The following is a 19,802-nucleotide window of genomic DNA, read 5'->3' as shown; positions in this document are numbered from 1 at the left end:
CCCCCCGCTGGCCAATAGCAGCGCGGTCTTCCCGACTCGGGGCAGGCGATTGGCAGCAGCCCGGCTACGTGCTTCCCCCGGCGGGTTGTTGCCCGGAGTCCCCGCTCCCGCCATGGTGGCTGCGCCTCCGTGGGGCGGCCCGGCGGTCCCGCTCCGTGCCCTGCCGCGGCAGTGACGGTCCCGCGCAGCCCTGGCCATGGCGGAGCCTGGGCTCGCCGTGCGGAGGAAGAGCCGCTCCAGATCGGAGCGCAAGCGGAGCCGGGCCCCAGGGCAGCCCGTTGCTGCTAGCTCGCCGGTGGCTCGCAAGAGAACGAGCTCTGGCGGCGAGGGACCCCCGGCGGAGGCCCTGGTAGGGGATGGCGGGATCCTGGGGCTGGTGTCGAGGCGGGGCAGCTCCGCTGGGAGGATGGTGTGTGTCCGGAAGCGTCATATTTTGTATGAGAGGGTATACTGCCGTTTGGCTTTAGCTTTAAAAAAATCATCTCTATCATCTCTCTGCACGTATTCTCCTACTTGTAGGTTATCTGTTTCACTTAGTCAAGGCATTTCTTCAGAACCTGAGCTGGGTTTTCCTCACAGACGACATCGCACAAAATGCTTTTGTGTTAAGCTGGGGCAGACTTAAGCGACTTGGCTCTGATGTTTGCGCTCTGCATGTTATTCTGCCTTCCGTGGCGTTGCCTCAGGGTGTCGATAACTCCTGTTTCGTTTTTGCAGTGCAGTAATGATAGCGAGGAGGATATGTTTGGTGACTATGACAGCTTTCATGGAAACGATTCCTTGATCGCTCAAGTGGATGATGTTGAGCACAAATACCTGCAGGATAAAAATATGGATGTGAAAGCAGCTGGAGAGATTGTACTTGGGAACCTTCAGTCAGGAGTTCACCAGAAAGAGCAAGACCACTTCTCTGCTTCACAAAATGCGGTTGTTCTTAAAAGTGACGATGAGGGTGCCTGCCAAGTGCATGACAGTGACCCAGCTGATGGCAATCAAAAATTAACTGAGTCTATTTTAGATGACTTGCCATCGTCGCAACTCCTGTATTTTGAAAAAATGGATGAACTTTCTTCTGCTTCTAGAACATCTCCACTCTCAAAAGGGAGAGATGAACGTGTGAATTCTTTCTCAGACAAAATCAGAGACCCACTGTCTTTTTATGCTGGTGCTGAACACAGGAACAGACCTATTGATTCTTCCTCACACTCCAAGTGTGTTTTATTTAAATCTGAGAGTCTCAAAGATCACCTGAAAAGTGCTATGACTGGAAATGCCAGAGCCCAGACTCTGCAGGTCTCCAAGACCAAGCAGCTCAAAGAAGCTGTTTTATCTGAAGAGATTTTTGTGGCTAGGAAAGCTATTGAATCTTCTTCTCTTGATATAGGCCCTTTTTATGGATTACCTAGCAAGGTTAAAGATTTATTCAGACAACTTCGAGGGATTGAAACACTTTATGGTAGTGTAACCAATGGTCTGTTGGAAAAAAAAAAAGAACTGCTAGTGGAGTATTGTCTGTTTCACCCATTATACTGTAAAAATATTTAAGGTAATGCTTAACATAAACCACATTGGAAAGTAGTTGTCCTGTTTTAGGAAGTGGCTGTTTTGGTGTTTTAGATGGATGGGATGGATGGATGGTATCCATCTGGATTACAGAATAGCTAGAAGTCACCATCACTGAAAGCTTTAAGTGCTTTTTTGAGGAAAAGCTCTCAAAGGCTGAGCTCAGAGTGTTCTGAATGAAACACAGGCATTTTCACATTAACTAACATTCCCCTGGGGTTGCTGATAGTTCCATTTATATTTTGCAGAGTGGCAGCATGATTGCCTAATGTTAGAATCCCTACAGCAAAGGAAGAACTTGATATACTCGTTGCCAACTGGTGGTGGAAAAACTCTTGTAGCTGAAATAATAATTCTCCAAGAATTACTCTGCAGGCAGAAGGATGTTCTGATGATCCTGCCATATGTTGCCATTGTCCAAGAAAAGGTCTGGATACAGTGTTTCTGGTACTGCTGTTCTGCTGTTTTTGATATAAGTCTTTCATGATACGCTTTGTTTACTTGCTCGAGTGCCTGGTTTGCAGTAAGGTTTTTATGAATATACGGTGGGAAGTGAGTGACCTCTTCTAAATGCTGCTCTGAGGGTCAGTAATTTTGGAATGGAACAGACACAAATTATGAGGTGAAGATACTGAGTTATGAAGTAAAGGGTGCTGAATTTTGAAATAATGGCTTTTTGGGATGTTTTCTTTAATTGTGCAGCCTGAGAACTGTGCTGCCCATCTTGCTAAGTAAGTGATCTTGAAATAAAAACGTATTTTGGTATAAAGGGAAAGTTAGTTTTAGAGAACAGATGGAACCCAGCTATAATTTGTGCAGACAGTTCAATTTTGTAGCTGAAGCAGATAATCTTAGCTAATATGTTTCACTCATTCAAGCAGCTGATTGTGGTATGGGTTGATTTTCTGTTGAGTTATTGAGGCAGATCTGCAATCCAAAATGAGCATGAATTTGTTCTCTAACTGATTTTTCTTTTACAGATTAGGGGTTTATCGAGTTTTGGGATAGAATTGGGTTTCCTGGTTGAAGAATATGCAGGAAGTAAAGGAAGATTTCCACCAATCAAAAGGAGAGTAAAGAAATCTCTTTATATTGCTACTATAGAAAAAGGACATGCTCTGGTGAACTCCTTAATTGAAACAGAAAGAATCAATGACCTCGGCCTGGTTGTGGTGGATGAGGTAGGCCACAAGATCCAGCGTATCAGGTGCAAGATCTTTTAGGGTTCTAATAAGCAATTATTTAGGAAGGAGCAGTTCTTTGCCTGTTTGGTTTTGCTTAGAGTATTCATCATGAAAACTACTTTTATTTTCTGTGTTCTGAATTGGCCCATAATTCTCTAATTTGAAAGTTGTTGTTTGTTCTTTTTTTTAATGAAGCATTTATCACTTTTTTAGAATAATAGATTTATATTGAGAAATCTACTGTGGTAGTGGTTGATGGTGAATTCCTGCATAACTACTTGTCATTTAGAAGTCTCTAATGGGTTGATATAAAGCATAAATAATTCTAATGTTTTGGAATGTACTTTATGAAGCCTAGACCTTAACTCGTAGATGTGAAGCCATGCAACTTTGTGTCTGGTAGTAATGACCCAGTGAAACACTGACAAAAATGAAAAATACCAAGTAACATTTGGCTGTGAGAATTGCCTGTTGCAGTGGTGGGGCTGAGTTGCACTACCAAGGGTTTATTGTGAGGTTGAGTAACATGTATAATGTCTAATGGGGATTTTAATTCCTGGAATTATTCAGGCTGACTGACCATACTTTAGCACTGTAGCTTCTAAACAGAGGGCAGCTGAAGCACTAACTACTGTTTTTTCTAGAAGCTGGCTGCTAGGAATGTTTTTACTTTAAGTGTTGCTTAAACCACATTTAGTTTAAAATTGCCTCAGACTGGCAAATAGAAAAATCTCCACCCTGACTGTTTACTGTCAGGAGTTAACTGTGTCAGTTGTGGTCTAATTAAATGGAAGGTAAATCTTGTTGTCTACATTTGCCCATGAGTCTTGTTCTGTGATTCTTAAATGCTTTTTGAGTGAGGTAATACATCTGAGCTTAACAGTCCAAATTTAAACAAGGGATATCTTTAGGAAGTCCAAGAAAAACAGTTCTGTAGTATTTCTTTATATTATATATTTTGGTGGGGTTTTTTTAGAAATACTCTCAACTCATTAGCATTCTTGCCTTTTCTTTTTCCCTTCTGTCCACAGCTGCATATGCTCGGGACGGGAAGTCGTGGAGCAGTACTGGAAATTACTCTGGCGAAAATTCTTTACACCAGTAGTAAGACATGGCTACAGTTAATGTCATTAACATTTTGTAGTTGTGGCCTCTGAGAGAAGTCACTCTCACTTTCTGGATTTGTGTTGTTTTGGCTGCTTTTGAAAAACATGGCATGACTCCATGTATTAACAGCATTTACTCATTGAAGTGTTACTTGACCCTCTAACGATGTTAGGGTGTTTTTGAAGCTCTTTTGACTTCTCTGTGAAATGCTAGGTGTTGTCAAAAGTCTTCCATTTATTTGTAGGAGCCCTTTCCAATTAAATGTTTCTTCTTTTTACATTTAAGTCTCAGTTACTATTTTGTAACTTATAATATTATTTCTTAGTTAGTTAGTATTTCTTTAGTAGTGGCCTTTCCCTTCAAACCTGCTACTTTGGCATTTTGGAAAGATTGATGGTGAAGAAGGAGTCTCGTGACTTAGATACTGAACAGAAGTGTTAAAAATTGGCAATGTGACAATAAAATCATTTCAACTTCTGTTTTACAGAAAAGACACAGATCATTGGCATGAGTGCAACGTTAAATAATGTTGGAGACCTGCAGAAGTTCCTCCAAGCAGAGTACTACACTAATAATTTTAGACCGGTCTGTATACAAGATACCAGGAATTAGTAAAGAAGATATTTGCCTTTAAAATCATAGTAAATCTGTTTAGAATTGTATCACACCTTTTGTGCTTAATTGTACAGTATAAGGCCTGCCATTGCTCTCTAATTGCTAACAATACAGTAAATAGCACCATGCACTTCTAAATACACAAATGCAATAACCTTTGTAATGCTGTGCTAAGGCATTTGCTTCTCTTTAGCTTAAGCAATTCCTAAATTACAGCAACTGTGCTGAGTCACTGCAGTCCATTTGGTATAACTAGGATATGTAGATGCTGGTTCTTGTATGCTGTTAGGACAACATGGTTTATAAATAGTTCATGGGATGCAATTTTGGCATTCTTCATTATGATTCCATGGTTTATCAAGGCAAATAATCAAAACAATTAAGTTCTCTTAAAAATTCTAAAGCGCGTGCTTATGTGCAAGTATGTATATGACATGTGATGTTTAGAGAAAAGCTGTATCTGTACATCAGTAATAGCTTTAGAGAGAACTGAGTAATTTAACTGAAGTTTCTCTTTGTGGTTTCTACCTTGCTAGGTAGAATTAAAGGAGTACATAAAGATACGAGACACCATTTATGCAGTTGACAGCAAAACAGAAAATGGCTTTGCTTTTTCACATCTCCTTAATTTCAAGGTAAAAACAAAGTGCTTATAGTTTCTTAGAACTGTTGTGAAATGCATTATTTTACACTGATATGCTTACAGGCCTTTTACTAGAGAAATTACTTAAACATGATAATTCAGTTGTAGTACCCATGAGAAAGAAGGGGTAGGCTTTGGGAATGAAAAAAACAGCCTTAAAATACTGAATGCTTAACTTGATTTGCACTTCTTTTTGACTCTTCAAGGTAGAGGTTTCTTCAGTATTTTGAAAAGTAATATGTTTGAGTATTCCAGATACTCAATGTTTTTTGTTGGGGGGTAGAGTTGATCACTCTTGGACAAAACTGAAAGATACCTTTTGGGGGTTTTGCCAGCTTACTACTGCCTTGTAGGGATTCTTTCAACCTTTACAAAGGAAAATGTGTCTAATGGTAGACTATATCTCAAGCATTGCTAAAAGAAAATGAAGTATTAAGGGAAAAAGCAAAGAATTTGATTTGTGTATCCATGCATCCCTCAAGTTCAATGTCTTTCATATGAGGATTGGGAGAAAAGTTTATTCTACAACATCTTGGAATTCCGTCACATTAAATCCAATGGGAGTATTCAAGCAATGGTTGAGAACAAGTGTTGAATGTTTAGGTTACGACTTAATTCCTAGGTTTAAATATTTGTCAATCTGTGCTTATTACAGTATTCTAGTAATCTGGAGAGAGCAGATCCTGACCACATCATTGCCCTCGTTACTGAAGTTATTCCTAAATATTCCTGTCTAATCTTTTGTCCCACTAAAAAGAATTGTGAAAATGTGGCTTCAATGGTCTGCAAGTACCTCAAGAAGTAAGTTTCTATATATATTTTTTTTTTAATTATATGTGAAATAATTGCTTACAACTTAGGGTTTATTGTCATCTATCTTGCAAGTGGTTTTCCCTGGTGATTAGAAGTAAATGCTTTGAAGATGGAGTCATGTAATGTTGCTAACTGCATAAGTGATAGCAAACTGCAAAAGGCTTATTAAATAAAATTTTTTTTAAGTTCTTACTTTTGTACCAAAACAGTTGAAAAAGACGATTGCCAGAGGAAAAAAAACTAAAGAAAAGAAGGAAAAACATACTAAATTAATCTAACTTTATGTCCCTTTGGCATTGGTTTCTGGAAGCTTAGAAAACAAACATTTTTCTCTTGGAAAACAAACATTTGGTATTTAGTCATGTATTTGGTAGTCAGTTGAATATCTCTATTCCCATACCCACTTTGGAAATCTGAGCTGTAAAATCTAAAGCAGCCAGTATTTGATCTCTTCTGTTCCTGTGTTTCCAAACAAGGAAGGCTCTATTGCAACTAAATCAGCCTCTTGTGTATTGCTGGAAAGTTACTGGAAATAACTATTTCTTCAACTTACATGTTAGAGAAATGAATGATGAACAGAATGAGGCAGTAAGCATGTCTCTTGGTTTTTATTTTCTTTTTGCTTAATGATTGGTCAAAATCTAAAGAAATGCTTTTCCTCCTCCAAGAGAATTTAGAGCCCACAAGGAGAAAGAAAAACAAGATCTCATCAAGAACCTAAAGAGTATTGGAAATGGAACTGTCTGTCCTGTTTTGAAGCAAACAATCCCTTTTGGTATTGCCTATCACCATGGTGGCCTTACAAATGATGAAAGAAAAAGCATAGAGGAAGCTTATTCTGCAGGTGTCCTGTGTCTGCTTGCTTGCACAGCCACTTTAGCTGCTGGAGTGAACCTACCAGCTAGAAGGTTAGTAGCCAAAAGATTTAAGTTTTGCATTGATTTTTGCTTTGTAAAAAAAAAAATCTTTAGTAAGTTGGAAATCTTAGTGCTATTTAAAGTGTGTTTGTGCTTTTGCCAGCAAATTGGAAATATAAAGGATGTTGTGGTCAATTTGGGACACAAGCCTGTAGCAATCATGTAGGAAATGTGAATCAGTAGGAAGTACCTCAGAGTATATCACTGAAGAGCACTTATGTAAATGGATTAAGGAAGTTTTAATAAATTGAAAAATGTTTTCATGTTTTTAGTAATGTTATTCAAAAGAAGAGTGATTTCTTTAGATACTCTCCTAGGAGCAGTGTTTAAATGGTAAAATAAACCTTTTCTGAGGATTTGCAGTTGGAATATGTTTTAAAACAAAAATGTGTTATCTTTTCATATGCAAGTTCTGATGATAGGGCTGCTGTACTCTGTGTGACCAAAGATTGCTTGGCTAGGTGGACTGGCTAAGAATCCACTTCTGTGTGCACATTTAATACACCTTAAATAGTTTAAGGCTTTACAATTGATTTACTCATCTGTCCAAAGAGGTACATTTGAATTTTATTAGTTATGAGGTAAGGGGCCTATATAAATAGTGAATTTGAATTTATAACATTTTATTGCTGCTTTAGTAATTTGAATATAAAGCATAACTTATTCAAGATGTCTTTGCAGGGTGATTCTCAGAGCTCCTTATGTTGGCAATGACTTCCTGAAGAAGAGCCAGTATAAGCAAATGATTGGCAGAGCTGGTCGAGCTGGTATTGACAGTGCTGGAGAAAGTATTCTCATAGTGCAAGAAAAAGACAAACACTTGGTAATTTTTACAAAGCTGTTGGTAATTTAACTTGCTGAGTTAAGATGGTGCAATAAACAGGAGGAGACAAGCTGCCTAGCTTAATTTTTGTTCACCTCTTAAAGTTGTAAGTATTTGATTTATGTAATAATACCTTTACACTTCCTTTATGTGGCTTGTTTTCAGATGGGAACTGTAAACTTTTGATGTTTACCGTTATTTTCTTTATAAGGTGAATCATGCATGTCAGTTTGATTTTTTGAAAGTATAAAATTAATGCATGAATATTCCTCTGTACTAATATCTTCCTTGCCCCTTTTAGGTTCAGGATTTAGTTCACAGTCCTTTGGAGAGCTGCCACAGCAATCTTCTGCTGGAGTTGACCAAGGGAATCCAGAGCCTGTTGTTATCTTTGGTTGGACTGAAGGTATCAGTTAACTCTTCTCTGTGAGTAACTTAACTGCTTGGAAATGCTAAGAAAATGTCACCTGTTGATCCTGTAGGAAAAGACAGACTGCTTAAACATTCAGGCTTGCAAGTTCAGAAAAGCTTTAATCAAATTTTTGTCCTTATCTGATTAGATCTTCTCATGTAACTCAATAAGTAATCATCTAACACAACGATTACCTTATGTGTAAAAGCAAAAATTATATCTATCTTATTATACAATAGAATATTAATATTTCTATTTCTGATACTTGATTCAAAATACAAATAGAAGCAGTGGAAGCAAGTTAACATGATGCAGTTGCTAGAATAATAGAACAGATGGAGAGCAGTCCATCAGATCCACCACCGAGAATCTACCATTCTATTTGTTGGGATATATTCTATAGAAACACAAGCTCTTTCTTTATTCAGTATTTTTTTCTTATGTCTTATTAAATATGTGAAATTATAACTTTAAATATGCTAATCGTTTCCCAAACTGGTGCAGATAGCAGTTACCTGTGAGGAAGTGGACAATTTTATGTGCTGTACATTGCTGGGTGTTCAGCAGCAGCTGCTGTGTAAAGAGAAGAGCCTCTCAGAGATAATTAAAGATGGACTGGAAAATCTAATAGAAAAAGGACTCCTAAAAGGAAGAATATCTGAGAAAGACCACAATTCCAAATCTACACTGACAATCACACCCTTGGGTAAAGCTGCATTTAAGGGTATGCACTTTTTTATTCTTATTATTAAACTGCAATGAAAAATAAGTTGTCAAGAAAGAGTTTTGCTACATGATGTAGACTGAAAATGGGAGTGAAGTAGCACATGACTGAAAGTGATGTGAATGAAGTGTAATAATATTGATCCCACTGGGAAAAAAAATGGAACTGTACCCCTAAAAGAATCACTTAAATAATTGATTTAGTGTTGTAATTGAAGTGGCTCAGGGCCTTGTTTTACAATTAATTGTTATGAACAGGTTATTGTAAACAGAAGGATTCCTTGGAAAGCTTAAGAGGGAAAGGGAGCATATGACATGTAGACCAATTGCAATAAAAATAAATATATCAGGAAGTTTTGTTTTCCTATCGTATCATAAATATTTTGGGCTGTGGAATGTAGTTGAAACAGGATGAGTCTGAAAGGTTCCTTCAATCTACAGAATTATTGTAGGATTTCAGTAAAGCCAAGACATTTCACAAGCACTCCAAAACCACACAGAATGAACATACATGGAAATAGGTGATTGCCTTTCCTCAGCTTTGCTTCGCTACTCAGGTTAGAATAGTAATTCAGGTTGCAGATATTTCTCTCCAGTTCAGATGGCATAACAAGCTTTTGTGGAAGGTAAAGACAATACTATTTCTATGTTAAAATGTACTTTATTTAACTCTGTGTGCCTGTTTATAATTGTCCTTATTCTTACCCTGTGTGCTTATTCTAGGCTCAATAGACTTGGCGTACTGCAATATTCTGTACCGAGAACTGAAAAAGAGTTTGGAGGGGCTGGTTCTCGAGAGCAATCTTCATCTCCTCTATCTGTCAACTCCCTATGATATGACTTCTACTTGTAGCCCAGATTGGATGATATACTTGAGACAGGTGAGAAATTGCTAGCAAACATCCATTGGGGCATTCAGTAATCCTGTGTATTAAATTTGCAGGGGCTTTGTACACATAGGACCTGAAGTGGGGTAGCAATCTGATAGCAAATATGCTGGGTTTTTTACTGGGGGTGCACTAAAATCTGTTTAATTCTGTTAAAATGAGGCATTCAGAGATGGACAGTTACAGATAAATCACACTAGTAGGCAAAGAAGCCTCAGAGCTGCCTGTGACTGGTGACTGTACTCTACTGATTCTATAGAGATATTGAAAAACGTTGTTGCACTGTGAACAATGTACTTGTGTTTTCTATGATATTAAAAGAATTGAATATCTGAAAATTCTTTATAAAATTTTATTTTAGTTTAACCAGCTAAGTGCAGCAGAGCAAAAAGTAGCAGATATTGTGGGAGTACCTGAAAGCTTTATTACAAAAAAGGCTTCTGGTCAAGCCGTCAGAAAGGTAGGTTGGCAATTTCTCATACCTAAGATGACAGTTTAGTGATTTCATTTGATTATTTGCAAATTCCAGAAGATTTTTCTGCTAATGTTATTTATTGCTGTTCTGATTATTAAAGTTCTTTTAATCTCATTGGTTGGTTTTCTTAATGTTTTTCATGTCTTTGTGTGTAGTATAGAAATGTTTTAAAGCTGTGGAGGGAGTAGAGATGAAAAGATTTGCCTTGTAGTACTAACAGAACATCTGCAGTGTGATACTGGCTCTGAATTCTAGTTTGTCTTATTCCTAGAATGTGGACAATGCTGTGGTGAACAGGTTCTACCTGACATTTGTTCTTTATTCACTACTGAAAGAGACCAATATATGGAGTGTTTCAGAGAAATTTAACTTGTCCCGGGGCTATGTGCAGAATCTCCTCAATTCTGCAGCCTCCTTTGCATCCTGCCTTCTACATTTCTGTGAGGTACTGTGTTAAAAAAATGTAAATAAATTCTTTGTGGCTTGGTTTTGCAAAATCTGGAGTTTTGTTATCTTACTTTAGAACTGAATACAGGTGTGGTAATTCACCTTTCCTGTGCAAAAATGTTTCTTCACCTTTCCTGTTCTATGTTATTTTTTCTGTCATTTTTTCTGTTGAGCAAAGCTTAACATTGTCATACAATGACATTTCTGATAGTAAAAGCAAGCTTTATGCACTGAGAGTGTGAAAATATACAAATTGTACAGGGCATTGGTCACTGTTAGTGCTGTTGGTGAAATAAGGAAAATAATTTATTGCTGATCCTTCAGAATTGCCCCACCTTTGGGATGTTCAGCTGAAGAATGCTGAATACACCTCTGCAGCTCTCTGAAAGGATGGCTTAGAGAAATAATAGTGCTTCCCCTATCTAAAAGACAAATACATACTTTTTGCCTTAGTAGAGTTTTGTCCGTCATATTTCTCAAATACAGAACTTTGGAGCTGATTTTTAGCAATCTTTGTCTCTGCAGGAATTGGAAGAATTCTGGGTTTATAAAGCCTTGCTGACAGAGCTTACCAAGCAGCTGACATACTGTGTTAAGACAGAACTCATCCCTCTGATGGAGGTAGCAGGGGTTCTAGAGGTCAGTAAACCTGCCTTGATGAAACTTTTCAAGTTAACTTGTGTGCTAAATGTTACTGTGTCTTTCAAGTGTATCTGGAAAACTAAGTAATTTGTTACTGGGAATTCAGCTTAATGCAGATATTCCACAACAGTGTGGAGTTTGGGGGAAAAGTGATCTGTTTAGGAAATGGGAGCTGAGGCCTATGGTTTTCTTCTGGCTTCTGCCACAGCAACTACGAAAATACTGTATTTGGACAATAATTTAACTGTATACTCAGTTGAAAGTCCTGCATTTTGGCCACAATAATCCCCTGCACTCTTATGGGCTGGGAACAGTGTGGCCGGACCGGGCCCAGGCAGAAAGGGACCTGGGGGTACTGGTCAACAATAGACTGAACATGAGCCAGCTCTGAAGGCCAAGGGCATCCTGGTCTGTGTCAGGAATAGTGTGGCCAGCAGGAGCAGGGAGATCATTCTTCCTCTGCACTTGGCACTGGTGAGGCCACACCTTGAGTGCTGTGTCCAGTTCTGGCCCCCTCAGTTTAGGAAGGATGTTGACTCACTTGAGCATGTCCAGAGGAAGCAACGAGGCTGGAGAGGGGCTTGGAACAAAAACCCTGTGAGGAACAACTGAGGGAGCTGGGGGTGTTTAGCCTGGAGAGCAGGAGACTCAGAGGGGACCTTATCACTCTCTACAACTTCTGAAAGGTGGCTTTAGTCAGCTGGGGGTTGGTCTCTTTCTTCAGGCAGCAACTGACAGAACCAGAGGACACAGTCTCAAGCTGTGCCAAGGGAAATATAGGCTGGATATTAGGAAGGAGTTTTTTACAGAAAGGGTGATAAAGTTTTGGAATGGTCTGTCCAGGGAGCTGGTGGAGTCACCATCCCTGGATATGTTTAAGACTGGATGTGGCACTCAGTGCCATGGTTTAATTGAGGTGTTAAGGCATGGGTTGGATTTGATGATCTTTAAGGCCTCTTCCAACTTAGTCATTCTGTGGAAAACAGAGTCCAGGTTTCTTTTGTGGTAAGTATTCTTCAGTTCCTGGGAGTAAGGAGGAATAAGAATTTACATATTTAAGTTAAAAGATCCTTACAGAAATATGCAAAGTCATGTTGGGACTGCATGTATTTTAAATAAGATATTTAACTTGTCTCTGAATCAAAGACTCCTATTAAAACAAAAGCTCTTTTGGGACTTCAGTCCAAGGTTCTACTTCTCACAAAATGATTTAACTTACTTGTCCAGCATATTGTAGAATCAGTTTGTCAGAAAACCATTGAATTTAGTGGCAGTGAGGTTTTAATCTGAGAAGCTAAACAAGACAGACGCCTCCAAAGAATGTGGGACTGTCATTCCTGTCAGTGACAGTGAATGCAGAAAACATGGCAACAAGAGAAGACAGCAGCATTGCTATCATCTAGGCTCAGAGGAAATAAAGGCAAATGGATTCATAAAAGGTGGATAAGATAGCTAGGGTGGTAAATCTTAGTGGCAAACCTGTGCTTTTAGGCTATAAAGATTCTCAGTGAGTATTCAGGTTAGAAAAAGAGAATTGGATTGATATGCAAAATGAAATGTTGGAGATTGGTGCAGATATTGGCACTTACCAGTAATTCCTATTTCCTGTTCTGATAATCTAACACAATTTTGTACTTTCAGGCACGAGCAAAACAGCTTTACAATGCAGGGTACAAAACTTTAGCACACCTGGCTAATGCAAATCCAGAAACTTTGGTGAGGATGATTGAGCACTTGTCACGACGTCAAGCCAAACAAATAATTTCATCTGCAAAGGTGAGTTAGAAACAAAGCTATAAAAACCTGCTTCAGAACTCCAGTATGTCAAAAGTGGATGTTTGAACAACAATAAAAGGGAAGGATTCAGTTTACTAGTAAAGGCATTAGTGGACATTTGTGATCCAAGTGCTGATATGTACTAAGAGCAGTCTGTTGTGTACAGCCAAGTGGTGCTGCTTTTCAGAGGGGAAGTAAAGGGCAAGAATGCGTGACAGCTTGTCTGATACTTGAAATGCTCTGTTCTGCCAATATCTCAGGACTTACCTTACAGAAGTTCTAGTGGTAATTGTGACAAAAGAATAGGATTTGTAGGGTTGTAGAAATGGAAACCAACAAGGTGCAGGATTAACTTCACCTATTTAGGTTGCTTTTGTCATGCCCTTTTATTCTTTCCTGTCTTTTCCATTTTGAATATGCAAGTTCCATAACAAACACTGAGTTGTGTCTAAACAAAAACTGCAGGAAGTACTTTTTCAAGGGATGGTATTCTCTCCCTATCCCCATTCATCATCTGCTCTTGCAATGGTATTGGCTTCATGTTTGATTCTACTAAAAGAGCAAGCTCATGGTGAAGTAAGGGAATGTCCAGAATAAAAGGATGGGTGATTGGTGTAAAAATAAGGCAGTCAATTAGAAAGTTTTGGTTTGCACATTCTCATGAAGTGAATATACCAGCTTTAGGGTATGTGTACCTTAAAGGTCATGTTCAGATAATGTTGTAGGCTTCTTGCTGCCTTTTTCGTTTGCTGCTGTGGGAGCCAAAAGAAAGGGATATATGCAGATTGCTTATCTACATCAAGGACAAGTCTAGCAATCGACCCTACTCTCCTGCTCAGATACTAAATTCATGGAGTTTTCTCTAATTGGGAAGTTAGAAGAGTGCTTGAATGGGGTCCTGTTCCTCTCCATGCCAGCAACAAACAGTTCAGGGCAGTGGATTTAACAACTGCTAATATTGGGAGTCCTGTATGTCTGGTGTAAAATGCTGTAGTAAGAAATTTCAAATAAAGGAAGAAGTCAGCTCAGCAGACACAACTTAAAAATGTTTATTCTAACATGGAAAATGAATGTCTAAGGTTAAAAATGTTCCTTAACGGTTCCAGACAAAACTGTTCATATTCTGTAAAATTGGTGTATTATGTGGTGGCAGAATCCAGAAAACCATCTGTGTGCTGTATGAATTTTTGTGTGACTGCTTTCTATATGGGTGTAAACTAATCGACAAAAAAATGCTGGTTCTTTGAAGCAAAGCTGCTGCTGTCCTGGGAGCAGCAGTCTTCTACAGGCCCAGGTGCAAGTTTGGAGGGAAACGTTGGTGTTTTAATCTAAGAGTTATAGCTAATACTTGTATTTGTTTTTGTAATTTTTGTTTTTCTCTGTGTTTTCTTGTTGTAGATGCTGCTGAGTGAAAAAGCTGAGGCTTTACAGGAAGAAGTCGAAGAACTCTTAAAAGTGCCAACAGATATCCCAGGGACCCACTGATTGTCATGGAAAAAAATAATGAATCCAAAATTCAGATATTTTTAAAGTTTTTAACTCTCCTGTTTAAAGCTGCTGTAATTTAATAAATATTTAATATCTTTTGTATACCACAATTCTGAGTGATTTCTGAATTCAGAAGTTGACTATTGTAAACAAGGTGCCCTGACGAGGGCAGGAATGATTCATCTGACTCCATCTTATCAGAAGTCTAATTTATTACTTTATTCTACTATATTATATTAAAGAATACTATACTATACTAAAGATTACAGAAAGGATATTTACTGAATGCTAAAAAGGTAATAAAAACTCGTGACTCTTTCCAGAGTCCTGACACAGCTTGGCCCTGATTGGCCAAAGAGTCAAAACAACTCACACCAGAGTCCAATCAGGCAATCACCGTTGGGTAAACAATCTCCAAACACATTCCACAGAGCACAGCACAGGAGAAGCAAATGAAAGAAGAATTGTTTTCCTTTTCTCTGAGGCCTCTCTAGCTGCCTTCCAGCTTCCCAGGAGAAAAAACCCTAGGAAAAGGAATTTTTTCAGAGAATGTGAATGCCACAGTTGACTTAATTCGAAGGTTTGGACTGTGAACTTCTTGAGCAATAGGACAGAATCATCTTCATTCCTGGTTTTAGATACAGCCCTAGGAGTGCTTTGGGAATTGGACTGACTGCTTTGTGTGTACTTCTGCTGGGAGCTTATGCTCACAGCTGACTTAAATAATACCTTTAGATATTCCCTTTAGGACACCTGCATTTGAGTGAGCTACCCAGAAATGCCTGCTTGCAGGATTCTCTGTACTCTAAGCGTAGCTAATGGAAGGAGCTGCAATTCATAACAAAGAAGTTGTCCCAGAGTTGTGCAAGAGATGGTAAATGATGCCTAGTTTAAGCCTTTTTGAAAAATGCAGATATCAAATTCATATTCAGCCTCTGGCAATTCCCTGAGATAATTCTTTCAGGATGCCTTTGAAGCAGTCTTCCAAACAGAAGGTTTACTTTTTTAAAATGTTTTTAATTTCTTACTTAAATGTGAAGACTAAATAAAGATGAGGTCTTAAAGAACTGATGTTTGAGAAGCCCTGTCAAGTTCTGAGAGTCCATGGGCATGTGTCAGTCACCCTAGTCAGGATTTTTAAAGGCATCTGAACCCAATTAGCTCCAGCAAAAAGTTAAGCTTCATTAAAGTAGTTTTGAACCTACTTTAGAACATACAGTAGCCTGAACCTTCATCAGTTGTGACATAGTAAACTTCTAAGCTGCTGTGTAGCACTTGACAATGTCCTGTACATTAAGACAGACTTGAAAGCTGGGGCAGCCTGATGTGTTAAATTACAGAATCATAGACTGATTTGGGTTGGAAGAAACCTTAAAGATCATCTCATTCCAAACCCTCTGCCATGGGCAAGGACACTTCTACTAGACGAGGCTGTTGAAATCCTCACCCAGCCTGGCCTTGAACACCAGGCATGGGCCATCCACAGCTTCCTTGGGCATCCAGTGTCAGTGCTTCATCACCCTCACAGTAAGGAATTTCTTCCTAATATCCAATCTAAATATCTCTTCTTCTGGTTTAAATTTATTCCATCTTGTCCTATCACTATCTACCCCTCTAAAGAGTCTCTCTCCCTCATTTATTGTAACACCTGGAGTCTTCTCTGTGCTGAACAACCCCAGCTCCCTCAGCCTGTGTTCATAGGAGAGGTGCTCCACCCCTATGAGCATCTCCATGGGCTACCTCTGAAAACAGTGTCCATGGCTTTCTTGTACTGAGAACCTCAGATCTGGATGCAGTGTTCCAGGTGGGGTCTCATGAGGGCATGAAACTATGAGGTCTCATAGTTTTGAATTCTGGTAGCCAGTGTAGCAGCACACCTAAACATGGAATTTCTGTGTAAAATTTGATCTCTTCTCAGTAAAGGAAAAGTAAGATAAGCCCTCAGTTTAACTAAGGTTTGATAGGTTAATTATGTTGTGGCTCTAGAAATAAACAGAAAGGTTTTTAAATCCAGTGAGGATGTTAGATGTTGAATGCTTGATAGAAAATGGTTATGGTGAAAAACTTGAAAATGCTAATATTCTACTGCTCATTCTGTTGTTGCATTAGAGAAATCATAGGTAACAATTGAATAAATTCTTTATAAACCTTTATTTGGCATAAACATGCCTCTAAACCCATACTTGTGATATTTCATAGTGGCTTGCATGGTTTGGATAAATGCAATATTTGACTGCATTCAGTATTAAACCAGGTCAGGAATTTAAAGCCAGCACTTGTTAGAGGGAATGATTCATTTCCACTGGTACACTGAGTGCCCACAGGGAAATCCTGTTACTGATATTTAAGTGCCTGAGGCACAATTGGACTTGGAAACATGAAAAAATGTGAAGTTGGTCCTCAAGGGCAGAAGCAATATTTGCCATGACTTGTGGTTATATCTAAGTCTATCTCTTAATGCCTTGCCTTTTAATTAAGATCTATTTTTGACCAAATGACAGATAACATTAAATTCTCTATTGGTTTGTGTTACATTCAGAAGAGAGATGATGCTCACTCCAGCATAACAGTGAAGATATATCTAAGCAGGAGATGTAGTACCCACATAAGAAAACACAACTATCTTAGAGGTTTATTGGTACTTGATGGTGCTTTTCCAAAGTTTGGTACAGTTTTGTGTGGATTTGATGGGGGAAAGAACCCTAGGAATTTACTATATAATTATTCACTCTGAGTACTGAGTTACTGCAATAACAGATGTTATGGAAATAATCCATTAATTGCTGCATCTATTACAGAATAGTTAATAAGCCAGTAACATCTGTCACAATTCTTTGCATATTTGTACTTGTGTGCTAATTAAAGTGTACATTTTATGTATTTATATAGCAGAGGGGAACAGCAGTAAAATATTATTCCTGCCACTTGCTAAATGCACCCTCACACTATAGATGACCGTAACACCCAGCACTGCTACAAGATCAAGTTTTGATGAGATACATGTTTAGAAAAAAAGTCAAATATTCCCTACAAATGCCAGAGCTCCTGTGAAAATGGTAGGAAAAGCTGGTTTGAAACAAGAGAGTGGTTTTCAATCTGCATAAAGCTGGTCTGGAAAGAAAAAGAAGTTGGCAATTGTTGTCTCTGCTGTTCTCTTCACATAGACTGTGCTCAGCCTTGATGGATGAGTGCAATTCCCTTAAGGCTTTATCTGTGACCTTAGAGAGGATCAGAAATTAAATGAAGCTGCACTAATTTGCACTGAAACTTTGCTATATGTAGCTTGTCTTATTTTCCTGAAATCAAGCTTATCAGGCAAAGCAGTAGATGTATTTCATATCGCTTGTTTTAATGTGATTAAATACTTTTCATATAAAGCTTTCTTACCTGGGCTTTTCCCCTGGGTGGAGTTGGGAGAAGAGAAAAAAGGGAATACAACAGATGCTGCTATTGGTATTTTTGTACTGCCAGATGATGCTCAGTGCTTCAGTGGGCTGATTTATATAGCACTCAGGTATTGAAATCAATATGCATTAGTTTGGTAAATGTCTGTTATGGGTGAATGTGCTATGGGAAAACTTATGCTGAGGATGGATTCAAGATATTTTGGAAAGCAAATATTTCTCACTTGCTTCAATGGGATGTTTGTATCCTAAGGCCTGTGTTAAAGAAAAAGAAGCAACATTGATGAATTTATCTTATTTCCGTGTGATATAATGGTGGATGCTTCAAAGCTAAGTAGGTCATAAAAATATGCTCTGTTGAATGTTCCTGACAATGTCTTCATAACCCACAGCAAATTGGATGGGAGCTATTGTGTGTGCAAGTCTATACAGGTGCAGAGAAATGTTCTGACCTAAAACCTCAGAGCATATTTCTTAGTCTTTATTTCTATTCACTCCACTTTCCAGCTTGCCCACATAGACCAGTTCTTGTGTTTGTGTGATTCCCTTTCTTCCTCTGAGTCATGATTGCGTGAACCTCTGTACATAACTTACTGAAAACTGTCTCCCTGGAAGGACTAGTAAGAGTCAGGCTTAGGATAAAGTTTAGCTGTTAATTTTCATTGTGTGAATGCCTTCCTATGTTCTGAAAAGCCATTTCCACATGAGTTAATCCTGCCTAGCTCTCACTTTGTCCTTCCTTTTAAAGCTTCATTTCATCTCTGTGTACATATCAAAGAAAACTGCTAAAATCTAGACCCAAGGTGTCATTTCCATCTCTGAATAAACAGGGTGTGCCATCTCAGGCTCCCATAACCATCTGGGTTCAGAAATAAAACCAGCAGGGAGTACTGAGAGCTGCATTCTGTGTCAGGACAAGGTCTGGCTGCAGGCTTGGGGCAGGGAGGAAGGATAGCTCACAAAACCACTCTGATAGGCATCTCTGTTTTTACAGTTTCCATGCTTTCTTGGCATCATCTTAGCCTTAATTTCATCTTCCTGAGGCTTCTTACATAGAAACAGAGCACTATCCTGACACAGGTCAGCTCTGTTCATCTGCCCAAACATCTGTGTCACAAGAATTGTTTGCCTTTTTGAAAGGCAGCTCTTCCCTTCTGAATTCCCTTAATATACACAAGGTAAAGCATTGACATATATATAGATACAGTATAAATATATCAGTTATTGGTGCTTGCCCAGGAACAGCAGAGGTGCCCCTGCTAGCAATAGCACGTTGCTGCTGCTGTTAGACAGTTGAAATTCCTGGAAGGTTTTTAGTTCTTTCTAGTTATAAAAATCTAGTCATCACAGGGTGTCTAATGGCATTACTGGGAGAAGCAGAGCTGTCTGATAGGAGCTGCAAGACCAAAGCATTTGAATGTCACAAGGCAGGGGATAGGTTTTGTGTGAAAAGAGGAAGAGGGATGGGATGCTTGTTTGGAGCTGGCTTCAAGTAACACTCAAGTGGGCTTAAGCCTAGTCCTGGTTCTTAAGTGCTCCCCTTGTAGTTCACAGGGCATTGCTCAAATTCTGCCCTGATTTCCATAAGTCCAAATACATCTATACTGAGCTCCCCTACTCTGCAATATTTAAAAATGTGTATAAAATGATGTGAAAAATGCCCAGGGAAAAAGCTGCTACTTTTCATTTAGTACCTTAAGCTAATGCTGGAATGCATTGTTTTCCAGCAACAAGGTTTCGCAGGCTGCTAAAAACACAACACATGCCAGACTTCACGTACACACATCTGTACACAGCAACTGATCCCAAAACACAGCCTTGACCATTTGAAATACACACCTTGTGCCTTTGCTGTGAGAAGGGCACCGTACAGTAGCAAGTCA

General features: G+C 38.8%; 1 protein-coding gene across 4 annotated transcripts; it reads left to right on the top strand.

Annotated features, from left to right (window-relative positions):
- The first annotated feature begins 73 nt into the window (after positions 1 to 73).
- On the top strand, positions 74 to 14,625 carry HELQ (helicase, POLQ like). 4 transcript variants are annotated; one of them, XM_071431436.1, is made up of 18 exons: positions 74 to 349; positions 718 to 1,456; positions 1,812 to 1,990; positions 2,544 to 2,744; positions 3,779 to 3,851; positions 4,342 to 4,439; positions 5,006 to 5,104; positions 5,768 to 5,913; positions 6,594 to 6,833; positions 7,524 to 7,665; positions 7,967 to 8,071; positions 8,582 to 8,801; positions 9,524 to 9,681; positions 10,049 to 10,147; positions 10,434 to 10,607; positions 11,135 to 11,248; positions 12,893 to 13,027; positions 14,426 to 14,625. In XM_071431436.1, the coding sequence occupies exons 1-18, from the start codon at positions 197 to 199 to the stop codon at positions 14,510 to 14,512; spliced, it is 3,162 nt and encodes a 1,053-aa protein (XP_071287537.1). In that variant the 5' UTR covers positions 74 to 196; the 3' UTR covers positions 14,513 to 14,625. The 4 variants fall into 4 exon arrangements, with proteins under 4 accessions (XP_071287537.1, XP_071287540.1, XP_071287538.1 ...); XM_071431437.1 differs by having other exon boundaries at positions 215 to 349; positions 723 to 1,456; XM_071431439.1 differs by lacking the exon at positions 718 to 1,456 and having other exon boundaries at positions 214 to 349.
- The last annotated feature ends 5,177 nt before the right edge of the window (positions 14,626 to 19,802 follow it).

This window comes from Agelaius tricolor, unplaced genomic scaffold (assembly GCF_023055355.1).
Source record: "Agelaius tricolor isolate 1412-34295 unplaced genomic scaffold, bAgeTri1.0.p SCAF_8, whole genome shotgun sequence".
Lineage (NCBI taxonomy): Eukaryota > Metazoa > Chordata > Aves > Passeriformes > Icteridae > Agelaius > Agelaius tricolor.
This window is presented reverse-complemented; position numbering and strand designations above follow the sequence as displayed.